The 25,201-nt window shown below is 43.6% G+C and overlaps 2 protein-coding genes across 2 annotated transcripts; both read left to right on the forward strand.

Moving 5' to 3' along the window:
* Positions 1 to 688: 688 nt before the first annotated feature.
* pyya (peptide YYa) lies at positions 689 to 4,954 on the forward strand (the record flags this gene model as incomplete). The annotated part of the gene is made up of 3 exons (XM_079520811.1): positions 689 to 873; positions 4,708 to 4,788; positions 4,930 to 4,954. The coding sequence occupies 3 exons, from the start codon at positions 689 to 691 to the stop codon at positions 4,952 to 4,954; spliced, it is 291 nt and encodes a 96-aa protein (XP_079376937.1).
* A 3,474-nt stretch (positions 4,955 to 8,428) lies between these two features.
* Positions 8,429 to 24,386, forward strand: LOC306936496 (MAGUK p55 subfamily member 2-like). The gene is made up of 14 exons (XM_079520032.1): positions 8,429 to 8,518; positions 12,037 to 12,091; positions 12,543 to 12,646; positions 13,146 to 13,304; positions 13,604 to 13,774; positions 14,345 to 14,452; positions 14,847 to 14,966; positions 15,134 to 15,265; positions 15,933 to 16,035; positions 17,164 to 17,232; positions 18,169 to 18,330; positions 19,401 to 19,603; positions 20,416 to 20,544; positions 21,368 to 24,386. Exons 2-14 carry the CDS (start codon positions 12,061 to 12,063, stop codon positions 21,542 to 21,544), a joined length of 1,668 nt encoding a protein of 555 aa, XP_079376158.1. The 5' UTR covers positions 8,429 to 8,518; positions 12,037 to 12,060; the 3' UTR covers positions 21,545 to 24,386.
* Positions 24,387 to 25,201: the final 815 nt, after the last annotated feature.

The following is a 25,201-nucleotide window of genomic DNA, read 5'->3' on the forward strand; positions in this document are numbered from 1 at the left end:
ACAAGTGACATTTCGATTGGTTATGAAACGGCTGTCGCTATAAAAACCCTAATTTGAAAATGTTTAACCACGTCCCTTTTTGTGTTGTGAAAACGAGGTTGGCTGGAAATTTGAATATATTCCCTCTGCTGCATGCAGACCTTGCACATAGCCCAGGGTTATGAGTATCATTTAGCCTAATTCATAACAGCTTGGCGACATCTCCTTGATGATGTGTGAAATCAGGGCTGTGTTCTTCTATCGATTTCCATCTAGACTGGATTCTTCCTCAGTCATCCCCAGGCACTCGGCAGTATAGCCTAATCGGCCAAGAGACACAAACAGTAGCAATAAGTCACTGCACTAGAGTAAAAGCCTCAGGTTCAGCCTCTGTGGATTGACTTAACACAGACCCACTGAACTGAAAAAAGTATTTTCCCTTGAAAAAAAGATACTGTAGTTCTTGGAGGAGAGGTTTGAAACCTGCCAGACGCTTTTTGGGCACATGCAAAAACTTTAGATCTGACTTATCACGTCTTTTCTTTTCGTTTAATAGTCTTTTCTTTTATAGAGTATTCCTCAATTCTCCTTCTTTCTCTCTCTTTCTCTTCCACCCCACCCTGGAACATGACAAGGTCACTTAATTGTTGAGTGTGCTACTATAAGATTCAACATTTAAGACTGTATATCATTTGTGATTTCCCTATAGATGTCTGTGATGAAGCCGTGGACAGTGTTGCTGGTGGTGGTGCTCTGTGTGCTGGTGTGCCTGAGCACGCTGACGGACGCCTACCCCCCCAAACCTGAGAACCCCGGGGAAGATGCCCCGCCCGAGGAACTGGCCAAGTACTACACCGCCCTGAGACACTACATCAACCTTATCACCAGGCAGAGGTACACGCACGCACGCACGCACGCACGCACGCACGCACGCACGCACGCACGCACGCACGACATGACCGCGGCACAATAGCAATCCACCCAAAATGCTCCCCATGTTCTAATCAATACCCCTCAATCAACTCTCCGGGCACCAATCACAACCAATCACATGTGATTGGTGCCTGAACTTTGTTGCACAAACTACAGAGCTATAGCTTCAACAGGCTGGTCCCCAATAAGCATCTTCCAGTGCAGACAAAGAAAAGGATATTAGGGATTCCACAACATAATGAGCACCTGGCTTCTGTGGGACTGGGAATACATGTTATGATTTATGAGCATAGCAAGCAATACATTTCAATATGCATGTATACTGCTGAACATAGAGAAAACTAAGAGGCCTTTAGACTTCATCTTTTCCCCTTTGCGTTTGAGGTCCCATGTGTTCTACCACCATCAATCACCTGTCACAAAGCTGTTATCTAAAGTTGGATTCACAATGGCAGAGGCAACCTTGCAAGGCACCAACCTGTTCGTCAGGACCAGAGGTTCAGTGTCTTGCTCATGGACACTTTGACACAAAGCCAGGATAAGTAGCCTATAGGGATCGAACTGGGAAAATGTTCTACCTTTGATCCACTGCCATTCAGTATAGATGCGTTATTATAACAAACAACCACTCTCTGAATATCCAGCTCATGCAGTATGTCACCCTGACTAATGCCTATAATTTAATCCACACATTGTATGACGGTGTCACTTTCCGAGAACAAATTAACGTAAAAGCTAACAAAGAGCCATGGATGCCATGCGCTGTGAGCTTGTAAATCTGCTATTTTCGGTGCATGGCACCAACGTATGACCAACTATAAATCAGGCTTCATAGTACTACGCAGTGCATGATGCATCCCTTCTGCCCCCATGCAACGGTAGCTTTGGATGATTAGATTACCAGCCATTCTCCAAAAGCTCCAGGCCTTCACATCAACGGGACCAGAGCAATAAATACGCCACAGATGGACCCGAGGAAGATTCCCAAATTGGGTTAGTGGAGGTCTGAGCCAACGTCTGCAGCTCCCAGGTATAACAAATCTGGGGCACTTACTTGACTGATGGCATATATTTTTTATTTATCAAAAGTGTGTTGCCTCATAGGGCAGAAGTGGTTGCTATTCATGATATTCAAATAGGTCATTGATATTTTGATAAAAGGAAGAACTCCTTGTGCTGTGGAAAGTATAGGGGGGGGTTAACCCAGGGGATCGACACATTTGACCATACATAAAACCATATCCATAAAATGATTATGGTCAAGAGCCATAGATCAGGAAAAATATAGCCTACATTTGTTTATGTTGATGTTGTGAGGGGGGAAAAAGGCAATTGTGTTAAAGAAAAAGAAAACACATTCAAAGATCTGAGTGAGAGCAGAGAGGCCATAGATTTGACTTCTTAGCTACATTCAACTTCGTATAGGACACAAGTAAGTACAGGGTTTAAGTGTTAACCCAGTCTGAGACAGGCTGCACTAGCAGATAACAGTCAGCAAAACAGACAATGAAAGCAAACAGGCAAAGAGAGAAAGAAAGATACAAGCCAAAGCAAATGGGGAAAATCTGTAAAGCAAAAAAAAACAAAAAACATGCAAGAGTACGACAACTGGACAGACGGACAGATAGACAGACAGACAGACAGACAGACAGGCAGACAGACAGACCTAAAAGATGAGACATGTCATTGTGGATTGGAACCATTTTGCATGTTGCTCTGTGCGACAGGTGTGACACATGTCACAGATGCGACAGGTGTGACAGAGCTGTGTGATTGCTTTTGTCCAGGGCTGGAGCACACACTTCAATAAGGAGATTGCGTGCACATATCTTGTACCTGTATTTAGGCTCCACACCGAGTTATGGCCCCCAAACAAATTTATTCCATGGTCACAGGTCTTCATCAGGTGAAATGGATTCATTTTGGCTGATGAAAAAGACCCATGGTCCAATTGTTGCCCTTGTAATACATTTGTTTGGGAGCTATAACTCAGTGTGCAGATATTTTACCTCTCTCTAGAGAGAGAGAGAGACACACACACAAGCTCACACAGACAAGCAAACACAGGTAGACACGCGTTATAGCATGCATAGCATGTGTGTGTGTGTGTGTGTGTGTGTGTGTGTGTGTGTGTGTGTGTGTGTAATGAGGCATCAGATTGGATGTCATATGGAGCAGTGGAACAGGTGGCTCATGGGAAGGCAAAGGAAGAACAGTTCACACAGGGTTCTCATCGAATCACACACACACACACACACACACACACACACACACACACACACACACACACACACACACACACACACACACACACACACACACACACACACACACACACACACACACACACACACACACACACACACACACACACACACACACACACACACCTTTGAGAAATGGTTCAGTGACTTAACGGTCCCTAACTCTGCATCCCTGGTTTGCCTATGAGTGGAATGATTACATACAATCACACTGGGGAATGAGATACACTGTCTGTATCGGACTGTGAGATGAACACATTATAAGCACGGTGGGGAAGTGACCGGATCAGGCAGACAGACACAGGTGGGGAAGAGACCGGATCAGGCAGACAGACACAGGGGCATTGTGGGTCGCCGCTGATAGAGTCTCAGTCTACAACATCTACATGGGACATGAGACACCAACCTGATGGAGTCTCAGTCCACAACATCTACATGGGACATGAGACACCAACCTGATGGAGTCTCAGTCCACAACATCTACATGGGACATGAGACACCAACCTGATGGAGTCTCAGTCCACAACATCTACATGGGACATGAGACACCAACCTGATGGAGTCTCAGTCTACAACATCTACATGGGACATGAGACACCAACCTGATGGAGTGTCAGTCCACAACATCTACATGGGACATGAGACACCAACCTCTACTTAGTGTCACACAAAAGCATCAAAAGCAGAAGATCCACAAGCTCGAAACGTGGCACAAAGCGCCACGTTTCAATTTTGTAGATCAGCTACTTTTGATACTTTTGAATTTGAATCCTGAAAAGTAACATTTTTGGACATATGAGGTTTTCACGATATTGTCACTCTAAAGCCGTCCTATAGTGATGGCATGAGACAAGATCGTGACCAAACAACTAGTGCCGCATGGTCAAATCTGTGCCCAGCTGTCACCCGTTTGTCGGCATGAGAGTGCAAATGCGTTGGAGACACACCTGTCACAGACTAGACACGTGTTTTCTTGTCTGCAGCCATCCATTCAAGAACCACTTTTAGCCAGATAAGCCAATGTCCCGATTCTGGACATTGTAGTCATTGTATACAAATAATAGATAGACATTTTTGAAACGGGGGGAAATAGGGCTTAAGTGGGCACGTTTTTGCAAAGCTCTAGTTGTTTCTGAAATGATGCTTCTGTCTAGACAGGCAGACAAATAGACAAATAGACAGACAGACAGACATACGTCTAGACAGATAGATAGATAGATAGATAGATAGATAGATAGATAGATAGATAGATAGATAGATAGATAGATAGATAGATAGATAGATAGATAGATAGATAGATAGATAGATAGATAGATAGATAGATAGATAGATAGTTAGTAATAATGAAAACAGTATGCACGTGACATCATCATCATACCCAGACGTTATGCGGGAAGGCAAACACTACTTTCTGGCCTTGACAGCCCATACATCCAAACATCTAAACTCACTTTGCCACTCGATTTGCCACTCACTTTAAGCATGCGCATACAAATAACTCTCTTTCTCTCTGTTTGTCTTTCTCTCTTAGGTATGGGAAGCGTTCAGCCCAGGAGGATGCGATGGCAGAACTGCTGTTCGGAGGAGACAGTACCAGAGATCAGAGGTCAAGGTAAACCCCCACGCACGCACGCACGCATAAAGAATACGCAAGTCAATGATGCATTATAGTGCTGTAACACGTTACATGTAACATACACAAGAGTGACTGCCTGCCTGATCACAAACACACCATTTTGCTTGTTTCCTCCAGATATGACGACTCCTACACGTGGTGACTCCGCTCCCCCTAACCCCCCCCCCCCCCCCCCCCCCCCCCCCCTCATCGGACCTTCTCTCCAGGTGACCCGTGGGGCCAACATGGGCCTCTCAACTCTCAACTCTCACCTACCACCCCCACGATCTGCCCCTCCCATCCCATCCCAGAACACCTACAAAAGCACGTCACTGACCAGGGCCGTCATTCAGGGTCTCATGCCACTCCCCCAATTCAGTTATTTTATGCATGTCTTTTTACCCCAACTCTGACAATGTTTTGCAGATTAATCTGATTTCAGATCAACGTTATAGCGACACATGTTATAGATATGTGTTTTCTTCTTGTCTGCAACCATACGTTTATCAACCACTTTCAGCCTGACATCCCTGGCATGTCATTATAGGTGAACACCCCCCCTCTTCCCCCATTATAGTGGAAAATAAAAAATATAGGATCTACAAGCTCTCAACTCTTGAGTTTATAGATCCACTATTTTCGCTATTCTGAAAACGGGGTTTATCCCCTCTCCCCCCTAATTTGTTTCTGAAATGACGCCTCTGTCACTGACCTCTTGACCTCTTAATCCCCCCTCCTCCCTCCCCCTCCCACCTGAACTCTCAAACTATACTACCCCCAACTTTCATCTCTCTCATGACCAGTAAATTGTACATAATTTATTATGGAGATGAGGGTATAATACCTACCAGATCAGTGCTGTGTAATTATACAATGATGATGATGATGATGCTGATGATGAGGATGGAGGACATGGTGTGGAGTCCTGTTAATGTGTGTGAGTGTGTGTTCCATATATCCCTTGACTCTAAAAAAAAAAGAAAACCTTGTTATAACGCTGGTACCATAAAGATCGCTGTGGGAAATTAAATCAACAAATAAATAAATACTTTTCTGTGTGATTACCTGTAGAAGTATGTGTCAGAATCAGTCTTTTCAAATTAGTTATTTAAAACTTGTGCATGGAGTCACGCACGCACGCACACACGCACACACGCACACACACACACACACACACACACACACACACACACACACACACACACACACACACACACACACACACACACACACACACACACACACACAGCTAATACCAATAAGACGCCCTGAGGGCGAGAAGCGGCGAGGTAGCGTGCACGCATCCGTCTGGGTGACGGCAGACTGCAGGGCGAGTGCTGGCGCTTTGGCATTGGGGGTCAGATCAATTATGGAATGAATTCTGTACTGGCCATATAAGGAGCATGTCTTGAGTGTACAGGGTTTGATGAAGTCAGATCAACATATGGAATGTCAGAACAGGTCAGCTCCATATATGGAGATCTAACGGTGGCAGTGGGGGCAGTGTCTTGAGTGTACAGGGTTTCATTTTCAGGCCTGTTGAGAACTCTAGTTTTCGTGGCTGCCGGGCGAGGCTGCACAAATAACTTTGGGGCGGGCCCGTCTAGAGTTTAAATGGACAGGTATCAGTCAAAAGGGAGACATGTAGGAAGGATGGATGGGGAAGGATCAACATATGTAATGTCAGAACAGGTCAACTCCATATATGGCGATCTAAGGGTTTGAGGACAGATGTAGAGCCAATATTGATGACATCAGGGATCTCCATATATGGGCATTCACATATATGGGCTTAATATTGATGACAGGGATCTCCATCCCTGATGATGCCACGTGATGTCACGAGGCATGACCATATATGAAGGCCGTGGGGTGGGTGACGGAAGGAGGGACTGACGGGAAATGCACGTTGTCATAGTAAATGTGACCTGCGGTCGCAATAACCATCAGTCTTATAAATTAAAAGGAATTAACTTTCTTTATGCTGCACTCAGGAAAAGGAACCATGGAAGAAGTGAAAGTTTGTGTGTCACTTGCACAACAGACAAAAGGAAAAGGTTTAGTATAAACTCACCTCACACAAACACCTGCTTCCACAGCATGCATGGTGGCAATTGATTTTAATTTCTATAGCCTATGGCCTTTATCCAAAAAGCTATAGGACGTTTATTTTCACCACAGTGTCAGGAGCGGGTAGGGGTTCAGTCAGTGTCTTGCTCGTGGACACTTTGTGGAAACAGGGATCAAGCCAATGTCCGGAATGAATCCCAGACAAACACTCTACCTCCTGACTTGTTGGTTAGAAAGTTGTCTGACCTGCTTTATATTTAGACACCTGTCCCTACATTCGCTCTTTAACCCTTAATGCTATTTGGGAATCGATTATTTGCTCAAAGAGCACATAGCCATGGGAGATGTAACCAGGGAGTTTTCTTTAACTTGAACAAAGCAGATGGACTCTTGTCTTTACTCACAACAATCCATGCTCCATTTGATCCATTATCCATTATGGTATAATGATTATACAGTATTCAGAAGAATCATAGGTGCATATCAGCTGCAGTATCTAACACTGTCCAGTAGATGCTGCTATTGTACTGTGTGAAGGTGAAATTATGTCTGGTTTTCAAGCTGGCTGTGGTGGTGATGACCTACTGGTATTATAGTCTACTCTATAGTTTTCTATCTATATTTTGCATTCCAAGGTCTAAATTAAGCCCTGGCTATGAGTGGATATAAATAATAACAAAAATATAAAAAAATAACATGAATATTCTTTGTTATGGCATAACATTAACACCATCTGTCTGTCTGTCTGTCTGTCTGTCTGTCTGTCTGTCTGTCTGTCTGTCTCTATAACTCGAATGCTCTTCATTCTTCTATCAACAAACAGATGTACACAAATACAATAAATAAAAAATAAATAGGCCTACATGAATACACAATTAAATAAATACACCTTTTCCTGCTGTGAGTTTGCTATTAGGCCTACTACTAGCCTACTATTTATTAACACACACACACACACACACACACACACACACACACACACACACACACACACACTGACACACTGACACACACACTGACACACACACACACACACACACACACACACACACACACACACACACACACACACACACACACACACACACACACACACCATATATCAAAGCCCCTCATCCTCGCAAGTCGCAACACGGTTACGCATAATTACAACCACTGAGTGTAGCCTACTGTACCACAGACATTTAGATGCCATTATTATTCTAAATCATTCACGTGACATCCGAATCACACCAATTTCATAAACAGAAAGCACTAGGCCTACTAAGCTACAATTTTATTCAAATTGATTGTGTTCATAAACCTGCAGCCGAATTTTCATTTTTTCAAAAATAGATAAATATAATATATAGATACAAATATATATTAATAATTAAATAAACTAAAATCTGTGAATTATTTTGAGTACCCACTGGTCATGCATTGCGGCTGGGTCCCCACTTGACCGTGGCCCATAACAACCATAGGGGGGGGGGGGGGGGATAACAACGCCCCAAAGCACAAAAAAGCGCATTGCTCCTTTAATTTTGTTGCACCGATTCGGTCGCGGTGACGTCAGCCCAGACGACAACAACGGGCGCACGAGACATCATTGAACACACGGAGGAGGATATTCTAATAATCTGCTGCGAAAATCACCCTGCTGGCTTTGCAAGAGGTACGAAAACAGCATGATTCTGTTTAACAGACGGTGTGCAGCTGGAGCGAACGATCCGATTATTCTGTTGAATATGTTTTCATTTTTGCATGCATCTGTTTTTCTCTCCCATGCATGTCTGTTCTTCCCAATGGCTGTCTAGTGTGTGTGTGTGTGTGTGCATGTGTGTGTGTGTGTGTGTGTGTGTGTGTGTGTGTGCGCACGCGCGCGCTCCTCCATTGTGTAACATATAGCTGGTTAGTGGTTAGTAGTGTATGCTGTGTGTATAGGTAGTAGGCACTGGCAGTAGCCAGCTATTTCTACATGTCGGTGTAAATTATCTTTGTGCCCCCCTTCATGGAGGGGGGGGGGGGGGGGTCATTTAAATAATTAGTTATAAGTAGCTCAATAATCTCTCTTTCTTTCTCTCTCTCTCTCTCTCTCTCTCTCTCTCTCTCTCTCTCTCTCTCTCTCTCTCTCACACACACAGACAGACAGACAGACAGACAGAAACACACACGTTTAAAACTACTTCACTGCAGATGAGTCATCATACAGCTAGCATAATTAATTAATGCATATTAATTAATTAATTAATTATTAAAATAACTTTCAAATACACATTACAGAGATAGAGAGACAGAGAGAGAGAGACAGCGAGAGATGGAAAGGTTAAACATAGGCCTAACCTATGTATGTATGTATGTATGTATGTATGTATGTATGTATGTATGTATGTATGTATGTATGTATGTATGTATGTGTGTATGTATGTATGTATGTATGTATGTGTGTATGTATGGAGGCAGAGGTGCATGGATAAAGGAGAGAGGGAGGAGAAATTGAAGAGGAGGAGGGAGGAGGGAGAGACTGAGGTAGCTGCGTGATGGTGTGATGGTGAGGCAGGGAGGGTAGCAGATGGAGTTCACGGCAGCAGCCTGCAATCTCATTAGGGACACTGTGTGTGTGTGTGTGTGTGTGTGTGTGTGTGTGTGTGTGTGTGTGTGTGTGTGTGTGTGTGTGTGTGAGTGTGTGAGAGAGAAGGATACTGAACTTAAAATGTAATAATGTATTCATTTAAGTGAAAGTTAGAAAATGAATTGAGCCAATGAAACCTGACTATTATCTGTTTAAATAATTTAAAGAAAACCATTCTTGAGCAAAGTATAATTGCGTGACTGAGATGAGTTAAAAAGGGATGTCGGTACCGACGAAAAGGTAACCAAGGGTCCCGAAAGGGGCTACTCTTACCTACACTACATGCATGCGTGTGAACCGGTTTTACCCCCCGGCTTTTTTGGTTTGGTTAAGTTTAAAAGTAATAACACAGAGCCATCTAGAGACTGAGACACAATAAAGTCCAGGACGTTATATGTAACATAATGTATGTAATAGCCAGTCATGATGAACCAATAAAGCCATAGTCCTCACAACTTATACGTTTCAACAACAGCCACAACAGACACACTGTAGATCCACATCATCGTCTTCAATTCAAAATGAACATGTGTTCCTCCTTGTTACAACTCACTAACTTCAACGGCAGACAACTCAACATACAGTGAGTACACACAGTAGATTCACTTCAGCCTTCAAAATAACAGCAATTCCAACACCTTGAATCACATTAGTTAATAGTATAGGCCTACACACAGCTTACAAGTTACAACAAGCAGCAGCAGCAGCAAAGAATGAAAGAAAATGTCAAAAAACAAAAACAAACAAACAAACAAAAAAGGTTCTTACTTTGAGCTGTCTTCTACAGTTGTGTAAGTGATGGCCAGGGTACAACTTTGGAACACATGTATAGAGAGACATGCCCCCTCTCTCTAGTTCTATATCCCCATCCTCCATACATCTGGCATATACTGTATCCTGTCAAAACATACAGTACGCAGCTTAGAATTCTAGAGACGGGTACAGTACAGTCACTGAACATATTTGTTTAAAAATACTCAACTTCATCTGTAATTTGCATTTTCAATGATATGGCTCAACAAACTGCATTGGTATTCCACTGGTTAATGTACAATGGAGTCAGAGTGTAACCTAGCCACAAACATGGTGCATGGTTTCCATGGCAGCAAGCATTATAGGGAGATGGCGATGGATTGATTGATTGTATTGTTACACTTTTGCATTGGCAATGTATTTTCTCATAAATAAATTGTAGATAGGCACAAATTCAGTGAAAACCAGGAGAATTGGCAAAACTGGACCAGGAGGAAGGTTTGCAGAAAAACAAAGATTTTTTTAATTGGTTCCAGGCCAGGACAGAAAGAATGTGCAACTGAAAAAGCTATAACTCAAAAATCAAACAACATAACTGGAGCAGCAAAGCATTAACCTCTCCTCAGCTTTATATTCTGCAGACTCCACCCTTCCATTTCTAACCAACCAACCACAGTACAATAGCAATCCACCCAAGATGCTCCCCATGTTCTAATTAATCAGCTAACAGGCACCAATCACACAAACTAGGCTTAAACAGGCCACTGCCCAATAACAGCATCTTCTCTTTCACATGATCAATGGATAGTTTTTGGTTTGCAATTTTCTTTTAGTTGTAGTTGACTATAAAAGCGAATGGTTAGCAAATCACTAACGCACACACACACACACACACACACACACACACACACACACACACACACACACACACACACACACACACACACACACACACACACACACACACACACACACACACACACACACACAATATGAAGTCTCCCCCCACCTTCTTTCCACTCTGGTTGTGCATTGTGGCCATTGTCATGACAATGTAGCCTACAGATTAGATACGCCCACACAAGCCCCTCCCCCTTTGCGCTGTCTACTCTCTCTTTCTCTCTGGTCTTCATCATTGACTGTGTTGAAAATCATTCATTCATTCACTACTCCCCTACTCACTGGGAGGGTAAAGGTACTTTTTGACACAACTCTGATTGCCATTGCCATGTCATTGCTCTTGCTAAATGAAAACATCTTTATAGTGCATAGAAGTGACCACTGCCACTAACCATGGCTAGTGATCATTATCACCAAGGCATAATTCATTATGTTTGAAAGGTTGGTTGGTGGTTTAAATCCTGATGATCTGAGCATGGAAACTACACGACTACACTCTGCCGTCCAACAGCAACACCACATCGATGCCCTTGAGCAAGGCCCATGACAACTGCTGCATTAGAACTGGTCAATCGTGTGTGTGTGTGTGTGTGTGTGTGTGTGTGTGTGTGTGTGTGTGTGTGTGTGTGTGTGTGTGTGTGTGTGTGTGTGTGTGTGTGTGTGTGTGTGTGTGTGTGTGTGTGTGTGTGTGTGTGTGTGTGTGTGTGTGTGTGTGTGTGTGTGTGTGTGTGTGTGTGTGTGTGTGTGTCCAGAGCTATAACTAACGGAGTGTTTAGTAACAGGGCTTTGTCTCTCTCTCTCTCTGTCTCTCTCTCTCTCTCATTCTCTCTCATTCTCTCTCTCTCTCTCTCTCTCTCTCTCTCTCTCTCTCTCTCTCTCTCTCTCTCTCTCTCTCTCTCTCTCTCCAGGTGCAGACTGACTGAGGCTCCACCATGCCTGTGGCCTCCACTAGAACAGAGCCTGGTAAGACATGTTTCTTTCTCATGGGTCCATTCTCTAATGTTTCTGTCTCTCTCTCTCTTCCCTCTGCAAGTCATAATTTCATCCCTTTCTTTTCTCTTTTCCTCTGGGACTGGCCTCAATTTCAATTAAATTAAATGTTATTAAAGTGTCAAATCACAGTCTCAAGACACTTTACATGTAGAGCAGAGATCAAGGCTACACACACTGACACAGCTGGAGCATCAGCTCCAGATTATTATTCTTATTTGAGAATAACAGTGATAGAACAACATCACTGCATTAAAACAACATTTGTCGGCCCTTCCTTGGGTAGACTCTTTTGTTTTTCAGTATGATTTGAAAGTACAATGCTGAAACTGAAACATGTAGTTCTGACATATACTGTAAGTTGTTTTTGGTACGTGCATATTAATATTTATGTTTCTGTGCGTGCGTGCGTGCGTGTGTGCAGCAGCGCCCCAGGTGACAGACACTCTGAGTGACAGCACGGCTAGCTCCACCACAGCCAACGACCTGGACCTCATTTATCTCAAAGGCATCATGGAGAGCCCTGTGGTGAGACACATGCACACACTATACTTGGCTGCAAAAGTAGCTGATCTACCAGCTCACAATGCGTCATAGAATATGCGTTGTGAGCTAATAGATCGGATATTGTCGTGCACAACTGTATGTATGTTTATGTGTGTGTAGATAGATAGATAGATAGATAGATAGATAGATAGATAGATAAGTCCCCACTCCTTGGGCTTTGGGTGTTTTTCTTTTGCACATATACGTGAAATTTGCAGACGGACTCGCTAACCACTCTGTGTGTGTGTGTGTGTGTGTGTGTGTGTGTGTGCGTGCGTGCGTGCGTGCGTGCGTGCGTGCATGCGTGCGTGCGTGCGTGCGTGCGTGCGTGCGTGCGTGCGTGCGTGCGTGCGTGCGTGCGTGCACACTACACTGTCTCTGCATTCTATCTCTGCAGCATTTTATGTGATTATTTATCTTGCTTATTGTAAGCACTCATAAGAGCATTTGCTGCGTGTGCGTGTGCGTGCGTGTGTGTTAGGAGCCTGAGGAGAGCCCTGTGGAGCCGCTGCGTCTCTCTGCAGTGAGGGAGAACAACGTGGAGCTGCTGCAGGAGATCCTCAGTGAGCTCAACCCCTTCACACAGGAGTCTGACATCGCTGCAGAGCTCACAGGCATCCTCACACAGCCACACTTCCAGGTACCAATATTCCAATATACAAAGAGTAGCTACTGCTCTCAAAGCATCACACAGTGTTTCAAACATGAAAATATGTATGTATTTTTAATATGAACCATTTAATCTTTAATATTGGTTGTTTTACCAAATCCTAACATGAAAGGGAAATCTCTGTTACTTAAAGGAAAAACAAAGATAACATTGTTCTTTTCAACATGCTAGAAAACAAAATCCAGAAATGTAAAACTTGAAAAAGAGAAATTCATATCTTAGCTGTCAGTCAAACATGTCCTCCTCCCCTCCTAACTGGGTTTTCCCAGTCCCTCCTGGAGACACATGACTCAGTTGCATCCCAGACATGTGAGAGCCCGCCCCTCAGCCCATGTGACTTTGTGGACCATGACCTAGGGGAGGACAACGGCCAGAACCTGCCCCCTCCTCCTGACGCCATCCGCATGGTGGGCATCCGCAAGGTGGCCGGGGAGCACCTGGTGAGAAGCACCACGTACATATAGAGCCATAGAGTAAGAGTTACGACATTGGGGGGGCAGAAAACTGAGCACTCGAGCGCTGTTCATGCAGAGGGACAAGCTGGAGTTTGAAATACATTGTTTTCAACGAGGGCGGCGCAAATATCAGCAATTTTAGGCATATGTGCAACATGACAATTGTTTTAAAGTATTGTACAGTGACAACTAAAGTCTCTGTAATGTTTATGTTGTACTATTACTAAAAAACGATCTAAAATAAAGTGATTTAAGATCATTAAAGCTGGGCTGTTGCCTGAGTCCAGTGCATTCTGCCAACTTCCGGTCCAGGACATTGTCACTCTTCGCAATGCTCTTCGCCAATAAAAGTCTATGTATAAGAGCCGCCATTGGACTGGCCCCATGAAGTGAACAGAGTTGTCGTAACTCTGTCTTACTCTATGGCTCTGCACGTACAATACATACCATTGCTGTCGGGCAGAAATGTCCTTTCTCCATATTCAAACTTTTTGTGTTTTTCTTTTGTATTTCAACCCGTGCGTGCGTACGTGCCTGTGTGCGTGTGTGTTACAGGGCGTTACATTCCGTGTGGAGAAAGGAGAGTTGGTAATAGCTCGTATCCTCCATGGAGGGATGATTGACCAGCAAGGCCTGCTACATGTTGGTGACATCATCAAAGAGGTGCTACTACTACTGTTAATTAATAATACAATTACACTGACGACATTCACATTCAGCACACGCTCTTATCCAGTATGATTCATGATACTTCTATTGTGTTATTATTTGTACTGGACTATTACAAACCACTTTGGCTTTTTAATCGATATTACATGAGGATTTGTCTTGGAGTATGCAGTCGGCCTAGGGCCTTGTGCTAAAGAAAATCAATGCCGTACTGATATACAGTACAACAGCGCTGCCTCGTTCTATCGTACACAGACGGACACACACACAAACCCGGAGACAGCTGCGAAAACAACATCATCTCTGCCAATCAATCGCAGCCTGGCGGAGATAATAGTTCAGGTGTGTGAATGGAGATGAACAATACTAATTGTCATTCTTGCGTTAGGTGAATGGACGAGAGGTGGGGAAAGATCCCAGGGTTATTCAGGAGGAACTACAGGCAACAAGTGGCAGTATAGTTCTGAAGATCCTACCCAGCTACCATGCAACCATAGCGTCCGGACAGGTAGGACCAAACACACACACACACACACACACACACACACACACACACCACACACACACACACACACACACACACACACACACACACACACACACACACACACACACACACACACACACCAGACTATTCTCAGTCAGTCAATCACTCTTCTTCTCTGTTTCTTTAAGGTTTTCTATAAGTGTCACTATGACTACGATCCAGCCAATGACAACCTGATTCCCTGCAAGGAGGCAGGGCTGAGGTTTGAGACGGGAGACATCTTGCAGATTGTTAACCAAGATGACCTCAACTGGTGGCAGGTAGAGAAGAGTGTGTGTGTGTGTGTGTGTGTGTGTGTGTGTGTGTGTGTGTGTGTGTGTGTGTGTGTGTGTGTGTGTGTGTGTGTGTGTGTGTGTGTGTGTGTGTGTGTGTGTGTGTGTGTGTGTGTGTGTGTGTGTGTGTGTGTGTGTGTGTGTGTGTGTGTGTGTGTGTGTGTGTGTGTGTGTGTGTGCGCGTGTGCGTGCGTGCGTGCCATCTCAGTGCTGGGTTTATAGGTGCAGATTGTTTTATATTCGGCCACCAGGACATAAACGTAAACAAATGCTGGTTGTTAGATGTTTCAGCAAAAGAGTGTTGCACCTGTCACAGACATGCGCAAAGCAAGTTCAATCAGGAAACTCAGTGCAGTTGCCAGCGACCGGTCATTGGGCCGTCTCAGCATCATGTTGTCATTCACATGATTCACTCATCCAATCACACACTCATTCCAGCTTCATACCGGCTATTTAAACTGGACGTTTGCACTGCTCATCCTGCTTGCTTGCTGCTGCACACTGATTCTGCTGTGTTGCTGTCTGCTAAACTTTTGCTGCTCACTTTTGCTGTTTAGGTACAGGGGATTCGGAGTCCCTATGGTTGGGAGCATTGTATGCTCTACCTTATGTGGACATGAATACATTATTAAAGTGTGCATGTGTTCTACTACAGGCTCGTCATGTGGAAGGGGGCAGCGCTGGCCTGATCCCCAGTCAGATGTTGGAGGAGAAGAGGAAAGCATTCGTCAAGATAGACATGGAACTGGCCCCAGCAGGTACAGAGAGAGGCAGGGAGACATGAGAGAGCGTTCCCAAAGGAAAGCAGAAAGGGCACTCGGGTGGCACAGGAGTAATGTACCGGTCTATACAAACACAATTGACCCGTGTTCGGGAAAGAAGGGAAGCCGGGCGGGGAGTGTGATATACTGTATGTCCTCCTTGTTGGGGCTCCTTACTGGCAGGATGGAGGGCGGGGCTATACTGTATGTCCTCCTGGTTGGGGCTCCTTACTGGCAGGATGGAGGGCAGGGCTATACTGTATGTCCTCCTGGTTGGGGCTCCTTACTGGCAGGATGGAGGGCGGGGCTATACTGTATGTCCTCCTGGTTGGGGCTCCTTACTGGCAGGATGGAGGGCGGGGCTATACTGTATGTCCTCCTGGTTGGGGCTCCTTACTGGCAGGATGGAGGGCGGGGCTATACTGTATGTCCTCCTGGTTGGGGCTCCTTACTGGCAGGATGGAGGGCGGGGCTATACTGTATGTCCTCCTGGTTGGGGCTCCTTACTGGCAGGATGGAGGGCGGGGCTATACTGTATGTCCTCCTGGTTGGGGCTCCTTACTGGCAGGATGGAGGGCGTGGCTATACTGTATGTCCTTCTGGTTGGGGCTCCTTACTGGTGAGCCAGTACGGTGCAGCAGCAGAGGCATCACAGTATGAGGAGGAATTGACTGGCTAATTTGTGGGAGTAAAAGAGTAAAAAACTTTTTTGCTACTCTAAGTAATATAGAATGTTGATTGTAAAAGAAACAAGGCCAGAGAAGAAGGCAAAGCATAGACGTACATCTAGATTTGGGAGAAAAAGGAGAGAAATAAATAATTGGCTTCTCTAAGTAAAACAAAAAAGGAAAAGAAAAAAGAGAAGTAGACGAACACACATAAATACTCAGTCAGTTTTTGTATGTCTATCATCTGCACTGCTATAGAAAACATTGTGTATATGCCCTGTACTGCTCTCTGGTGGTGGTTCAGTAGAACTCTGTTTAATCCTCAAACCAGCATCCTGTGTACTTTCTTATTTCTACTTTCTAATAATAACACATTTTGTTCAAAGCTATTTTACATACATCTAACTGACAATCCTGCACACGAGAAGCTCATCTTCTGGTTTTGATCGTTTGACAGGAAATCTGTGCACTGGAGTTGGCGGGAAAAAGAAGAAGAAGATGATGTACCTGACCACAAAGAATGCTGGTAACTGAACCTCTGTTAATGGACTGCTATACAGTTACTGATCTGTAACCGTCTGTTACTGGACTGTAACCGTCAGTTAATGGACTGTTACTGGTCTGTTACTGGTCTGTAACCGTCTGATACTGGACTGTTACTGGTCTGTAACCGTCAGTTACTGGACTGTAACCGTCAGTTAATGGACTGTTACTGGTATGTTACTGGTCTGTAACCGTCTGATACTGGACTGTTACTGGTCTGTAACCGTCTGATACTGGACTGTTACTGGTCTGTAACCGTCTGATACTGGACTGTTACTGGACTGTAACCGTCTGATACTGGACTGTTACTGGTCTGTAACCGTCTGATACTGGACTGTTACTGGTCTGTAACCGTCTGATACTGGACTGTTACTGGACTGTTACTGGTCTGTAACCGTCTGATACTGGACTGTTACTGGTCTGTAACCGTCTGATACTGGACTGTTACTGGTCTGTAACCGTCAGTTAATGGACTGTTACTGGTCTGTAACCGTCTGATACTGGACTGTTACTGGTCTGTAACTGTAACTGAACCTCTGCTACTGGTCTGTTTCATATAGTCAGGCAGAAACCTCGTATCCCCACATTCCATAGATATTTTTCGACCTTGTCGTTTTCGTTCATGTCATGCAAACGTACCGAAAACACAGTGTGAGCTCGTAGATCTGCTATTTTAGCTTATTTTTTTATTGTGAAACGTAAAGTGGAAAGTCTGTGTGGGATCTATGAATATGCAACCAATTTGAAGTATAAGAGCTTGTGAGTAAATAATAACGACATTGTATCCATGTTATTTTTCCATTTCCGAAAATGTATTTGTTTACTTGTTTACTCTTTTTTTGTTCTGTAGGCTATGCCTCTGCTTTATATTTCTTAAGTCTCTCTCTCTCTCTCTCTCTCTCCCTCCATCCCCCCTCAGAGTTTGACAGACATGAGATTCTCATCTATGAGGAGGTGGCCAAAGTCCCGCCTTTCAAGAGGAAGACGCTGGTTCTGATTGGTGCGCAGGGCGCGGGGAGGCGGACCCTAAAGAACAAGCTGCTGTTGGGAGATCCTCAGCACTTTGGGACCACCATTCCCCGTAAGAACCAATGAACTGCCCCCGTTAATTAACCCAGTGGTTCCCAAACCTTTTCATGTCTCGGACCCCCATTTGAAAAGATATGCCAGGGATAAGAGCTCTAGCACTGATTCTCAACCCTGATTTCAAGGACCCCCAGTTTGACATGGATTAGTCTACGGACCCCCATTCAATGGCATTTCTCTCTCTGGGACCCCCAGTTTATATTGTAAAATCAAAGTTAATTTAACTCTGAGAGTGTACAAATGTTGGTTCCAAACTATCATTTAGCTGGGTACCCCCTGGAGCTATTGAAAAATAACAGATACAAGCTCACAGCTTGTAGATCTGTTATTTTTTTGAAAAATCGTGAAAATGTGGCGCAAATCTTGGAATATATATTCTTTCACAGCGAACGTTTATAACTCAAATCTTTACTTCTGGGTGTGTCCCTGAAACAACATGACGTGAACATGTTTGAGAACGACTGACATAGAAAACTGTGGTGATTTTAGAAGACATTTGTATAATCTGGTCTCAGGTCTAAATGGGTAATAATGCTACATGTTAATTACCTTCAACCAACCTCTACGCTACAGTATCTATTGGGTTGTTATAGTAGTTATGTTCTAGATCTTTTTACCATGGAGACCCCCTTCTAAATAATAATTAGACCTATTTGATCGCATGATGGGGATATTTAATTTTCAGTTTCACCCAGCTGATTGCTGACCAAGTGGTCAGGCTTGAGCGCTGACCAAAGCTGAGACACCCCACACATGACACACGGACGCACTGACACACACACACACGCCCACTCACAATGCGTCCCCCCAATGCGACGCGTTGTGATCTTGTAGATTGGCTAATTCGCTATTTTTGAATATTTGTTACTATATTATGATAAACATTTTGACTATCCAAACAGAAACCCACACAGAACCCCATAAAACATAGTTTTATCAGAAAACTGTCTTAGATTTAGAAGACATTTGTCTGATCTGGTCTCAGGTCTAACTGTGCTAGATACTGAGACTGTGCGTGTGCGTGTGTGTGTGCGTGTGTGTGTGTGCGCGCGCGTGTGCCCCCAGACACCTCCAGGAAGCCCAAATCCGGAGAGCGTGAGAGCCGAACGTTCGCCTTCACCAGCCGCAGCAAGATGGAGGCGGACATGAAGAACGGACGTTACTTAGAGCACGGAGAATACGACGGCAGTCTGTACGGAACCAAGATAGACTCCATCCACGAGGTGGTGGAGGCCGGAAGGATATGCATTCTGGACGTCAACCCACAGGTACTGCTGTGTGTGTGTGTGTGTGTGTGCGCGTGTAGGAGGGGGTACACACACACACACACACACACTTCTCACAGTATACAGTATTGCAGAGTGCACAACAACAGCTAGTTTCAACTCCCTTCCGAATTCTAAATTAAGCAATATAGTACCACATAGCATAGCACCAGACAACATGGAGCACAATCAATGAAAATCCATTCGACTAAAATTACAATTCTGACCTTGTCATTGATGTCTTCAATCACATAGTAATCCAGTTTGCCAGCCCAATAAAAGTGAACTCAGGACTCAGTTAACAGTTGTAACTCAGGATACAACTGTTGTAGCTCCTCCAGGGACTGCTTTGCTGACTTCCTTCCAAAAATGGCAAAAACTTTGCAATAGACGTTTGGCATTGTGAGGCTAACATTTAGGCTACTCTCAGAGAGGCTTCTCGTTTGTACTCAATCAATACAAAGAATACAATCTATGCAGGCACAGAGGGACAAACTAGGCAGTGCCAGTGGCTATAGCCGGTGAATCATTAAGAATTTATCTAACAATCATACACACTATTCACCCAATGCCATATTTCGCTAAACTGAATGTAGTGATTGCATCCACATTATGTTATGTTATACTGTTATAAAAATCGGTTAACATGGTTAATATGATGTAAAAAAAATCTACTGTATAACCTATCCCTCTATTAAAATAAATAAATAAATGCGAAAGCCACAAAAAGAAAAAAGAGAGATGTGCTTTTTGTTTTTTTGTGCGTGTGTGTGTGTGTGTGTGTGTGTGTGTGTGTGCGCATGTTCACTCTGCAGGCGGTGAAGCTCCTGAGGACGTCAGAGTTCCTGCCCTACGTGGTCTTCCTCCAGGCTCCAGAGTTTGACGTGCTAAAGGCTTTGAACCAATCAGCTGTAGACGCTGGGGTGGTCACCACCACACTGACGGTACAGGACCATGCACGCACGCACACACACACACACACAGTTCTAACCCTGCCCAGTAAGGCAAAACCCTGCCAGGTAGGGGAGGGGTTGGGGGAGGGCTCCCGCCTCCCCTCCCATATACCTCAGAGATATAACTGAGGGGTGATTTCACCCAACACCACGTTTAAAGTGAGTTTGGTTGCAGTGTCCAGGCTGTTCCACTGGGTGGCACCAATGTACAGTATGTGAAAGTTCCCATACAGTCCTGAACCTACAGTATGTGCATTGTGCACACACATTGGCAATGCTAGTTTACACTTTGAGTGAGTGGTCAGAGCAAAGAAATGTTTTTAAAACAGAGACCACTCCATGAAGAATCCTATGAATCATGGTCAATCTCCAACTTGACATCTAGGACCTAACCCTAGTATGATTCTCATTAGTCTGTGACCTTGTTGAGCTGGTAAATGGTAAATGGTGCATTTATATAGCGCCTTTATCAAAGGCACTTTACATAGATTGTGCATTACATTCACCCATTCACACACACATTCATACACCGATGACAGCGGAAACCATGCAAGGTACCAACCAGCACATCAGTGTCTTGCTCGAGGACACTTCGACGCTAGCTCTAGCCCTGAGCCACCGCCGCCCCCCCGTTTATTTAAACTCTCATACCACACAAGCAATATCTATTGCTTATAAGTGACTCAAATTTCAGTTCCCTTTTTAGTTCCCTGCGGTCTGCGGTTCAAAACATAGTCAGACATGAAACCTTAAGGTTGTCTCTCAATGTCTTTTGCGTTTTCCCTCCCTCTTCCTCCATCGTCATCATGGTCAGGATGAAGAGCTGCGGAGAACGTGCAACGAGAGCTTGCGCATCCAGGCCGCCTACGGACACTACTTTGACCTCACCATCGTCAACGACAACCTGGACGAAACCTTCCGCACCATCAAGGCCGCCCTGGAGACGGTCTCCAAGAACCCCCAGTGGGTACCAGTCACCTGGGTGTTCTAGATTAGAGAAGGGGTCTTCAACCCTAGGGGGGGGGGTCCTCTGAGATACTGCAGGGGGGACCCGCCAAATCTTTGTGTGGTAGGGACTTTATTCATTTTTTAATTTTTACATTAACTAAACCCTCGCATCCCTATTCTGGGTGGAACATTTGCAGAAAATAGCAGATCTGCAAGCTCAGAGATACTTTGGTGTACAGGGAGCAGACCAAGTACCGAGCCAAAGGTCAAGTTTACAAAGTATTGAGGGTTTAAGTCGTTAAATGTCTGGAAATACACATTTGACATGAATCCAATATGTAGTGGAGGACCCCTGCTTCATCTCTTTCTCAGATAAGGCGTCCTTGGCCTGAGAAACGTTGAAGACCCCTGTTCTAGAGCAATGCTTCTCAAACTTATTTCAAGTGTACAAACCAACCTGTGAGGGTCCATTCGATTCCTTTTGTACGTTGAGTTAAAGACCTGTAATGGTCCATTTGGAAACCCCTCAAGGAAGGGCCCTGGACCCCACTTTGAGTTAAAGACCTGTAATGGTCCATTTGGAAACCCCTCAAGGAAGGGCCCTGGACCCCACTTTGAGTTAAAGACCTGTAATGGTCCATTTGGAAACCCCTCAAGGAAGGGCCCTGGACCCCACTTTGAGTTAAAGACCTGTAATGGTCCATTTGGAAACCCCTCAAGGAAGGGCCATGGACCCCACTTTGAGAATCATTGTTCAAGAGGGGAGACGAGAGGAGACAGTCTGTGTGCTGAATGTCTGTGTTTACTAGCTCATACTTGTTGGTCGTTGAGCCGCATCATGTGTGTCTGCGTGCATGTGCGTGTGTGTGTGTGCGTGCGTGTGCATGCGTGCATGAGGATCTTATAATGAAAGAACATGTACAGCTATAAAGTATCAGTGCCATATTGATCATCAGCAGATCAGCATCATTGTTTACAAACCATTAGCGAGCATCAATATCAGTCCCTTTAGACTCATGACAGTGTTTACACGCACACGCCAACACACATGCATAATACAAACAGTTAGTCATGCTACAAATGGATGTGTGGTTCAGGTTACCTTTTTTTTTTTTTTTTTCAAGAAATTGTATTTTACTACTACATTCTATTTTGTGAAGATGGTTCATTCCATTTGAGATACCGACATCTTTAAGCTCTGGTTTTCTTTTGTATTCTGTGAAAACCTCTTTGTCATATACAGTATGTGTATTAAGGTAACCAGGAGACGTTTGTAGATAGCATAGAGATACTTATGGATCTGATAGTAATATGTTAGATATGAGATGCTTCGTATTTCATTTACGTATAGGTTCGACTCATATACCTTTAATGATGTCCTGCAATTATAACACGTAACTTTGTCAGTGTTGCCAAATGCAGAAAGGTCTTTTGAACATTTTAAATATATAGAACTGTAAGTAAAACAGATCATTTTCATGGCAGCTACAGAATAGATCTGCATCTTTTTTCTTTCTTTTTATCTTGCATTCAAACATTTGTGGCATTTCAGATGAACAGCCTCACTTTTGGACTTTTTATAAAATCACATTTTTAATCAATGGTGAGACAATGTGTGTTACAAACAACATGCATAATATTGTTCGGCAGCTATATTTACCGTAGATCTGTGTGGTTTAGGGAGATCTGTAACAGGCATTAGTGTATCTTATCATCACTGTCGGGTGGAAACCTTGTATGTCCAAACGGTTACTTTTCAGGAAATGGGAAAAATAACCTATAGTTCCAGTGGATCCCATGTAGTAAGCTCTTGTTAATACTTTTCATTATTTCAATATTTATAAAACTCACACATACAGACACCATTAATTTAACCACTTTCACTTTTGCTTATATATATTTTTCAAACACAGAAACTGCATGGCGGAAGTAATTAAAACAAAGTTTAAAGGAGGAGATACAAGGTTTCTGTCCGACAGCAACGTTGGTGGGGAAGGGGTGAGGACATTCCAAAAAGCACAGTATCATGTATTCTGTGAAAGTCCATAATTGCAATAAAATCATTTATTTGCTGGACAAAATATTTACCTTGCCAGGACGTATAGCCTACAAGAGCTAATTACTATTTTCAGGGACAGCCAGGCCGTTTACAAATGCACCATTTACAGTTTTTCTTTTCCTGCTGCATTTCGTATTTTAATTTTACCGGTATTTGTTTGTTTGTATTGCATGTGCTCTGCTCATGTGCAGGGGTTCTTCAGTACACTGCCAATATCCTGTTTGAATGAATGCTGTCCAAAGTGATTTGATGCTGAAGCCGTCATCCATAGAATAGAATCAGTAGCATTCAAGAAGGCAGGCTCAGTTCATAGAATTCAGCAAGGTTAAGTACTGTATGTGTATCAAAAAAGAAATACAAAACAAAAACTACACAAAAACTTGTGCCAAATGATTTGTTGTGAAATGTTTTTGATATCCTTGCAACAATTCTCTGCGTGACTTACATTTTACAGAAGACATATCATATCTCAAAAGGACTATAAACCAAAAGGAGTCATTTAACTAATTAATCAGACACAATGAAATTCTACATTGTCCAAATGTTCAAAGTCTACGTGAGAAAATAAATAACATCTACAAGCTCACTGAGTTTGTAGCCATTTCAATATTCATAGTACAATGAAGTAGTTAAGATGTGCCCTTGATCAAAAAATATAAGGATGTGTTTCATCCCCCATCCCCCTCACACAGACACACACACATAAAACAAAAAACATGCATGGATGCACCTGGGACCTCAGTGATGTCCTCAGGCGACCCAGCCGGGATGATCAAGTCCCGACTTACGTCCCAGTAGCTACCCTCAATCAGTCCCATTAGGGAAAAACCAGGGCCACATAATCCATTGGAACTACTCCAGAACTACTCTGCGGTACGCTCCAGCCTGTTAAATATTGTAGGGACGATAGAGAATCAGACGTAGATGTAGAATCAGACACTGGCAATGCTTCTGTCTGTGCTGTACATTCATTGAACTGAATAAATGATTGATTTACAAAATAATTGTGATTGTGTGTCTTTGTGTAGTAGGACATCAGAATCTTTATTGTCACATCACATTACAACTTGGTTTTGCAGGCTCATCATTGCAGTGAAAGATAGAGAAAATAGGAGCATAAAGTTTAAAGTCTTTATTTGACAGAGTGCAGGTAAATTAGTAAAAAATAAAAAAAACACAACATCCTGATGAAGATGTTATAGTTGTATCAAAACGTATTTTTACTTGCACCCTTTCTATTACCTTATACCAGTTCTGATAATATCAGTTGTGCAACATTGCACATGTATAACATCATGTTATTATATACGCAAATCAGTAGGACTATTTAAAACTAGAAAGAAGCAATTCTGGGAAATTGCAAAGTGTGGTTGCCTCACTCGCTGATATAGGCCCCTCCCAGTAATTTTGCTAGCCAATGACAATGTCAAGTCACCCTTGTGATCATGTGTAAGTAATTCAGAGTGTTTTTTCCCCCCTGAAATCATGTTTTTGCAATAAACGGGTAATTGTTTTTGCAATTGTAGCGCCCCCTATGGATGAAAATGGAATTGCTTTTGGCTCTGCGTTGATTAAGCCACCCTCGACATGTGATTTGGATTTGGGATGGATCGGACATTCCGTGCGTGAATTGTGGAATTT

This window comes from Electrona antarctica, assembly GCF_951216825.1.
Source record: "Electrona antarctica genome assembly, chromosome: 14".
Taxonomy (NCBI): Eukaryota; Metazoa; Chordata; class Actinopteri; order Myctophiformes; family Myctophidae; genus Electrona; species Electrona antarctica.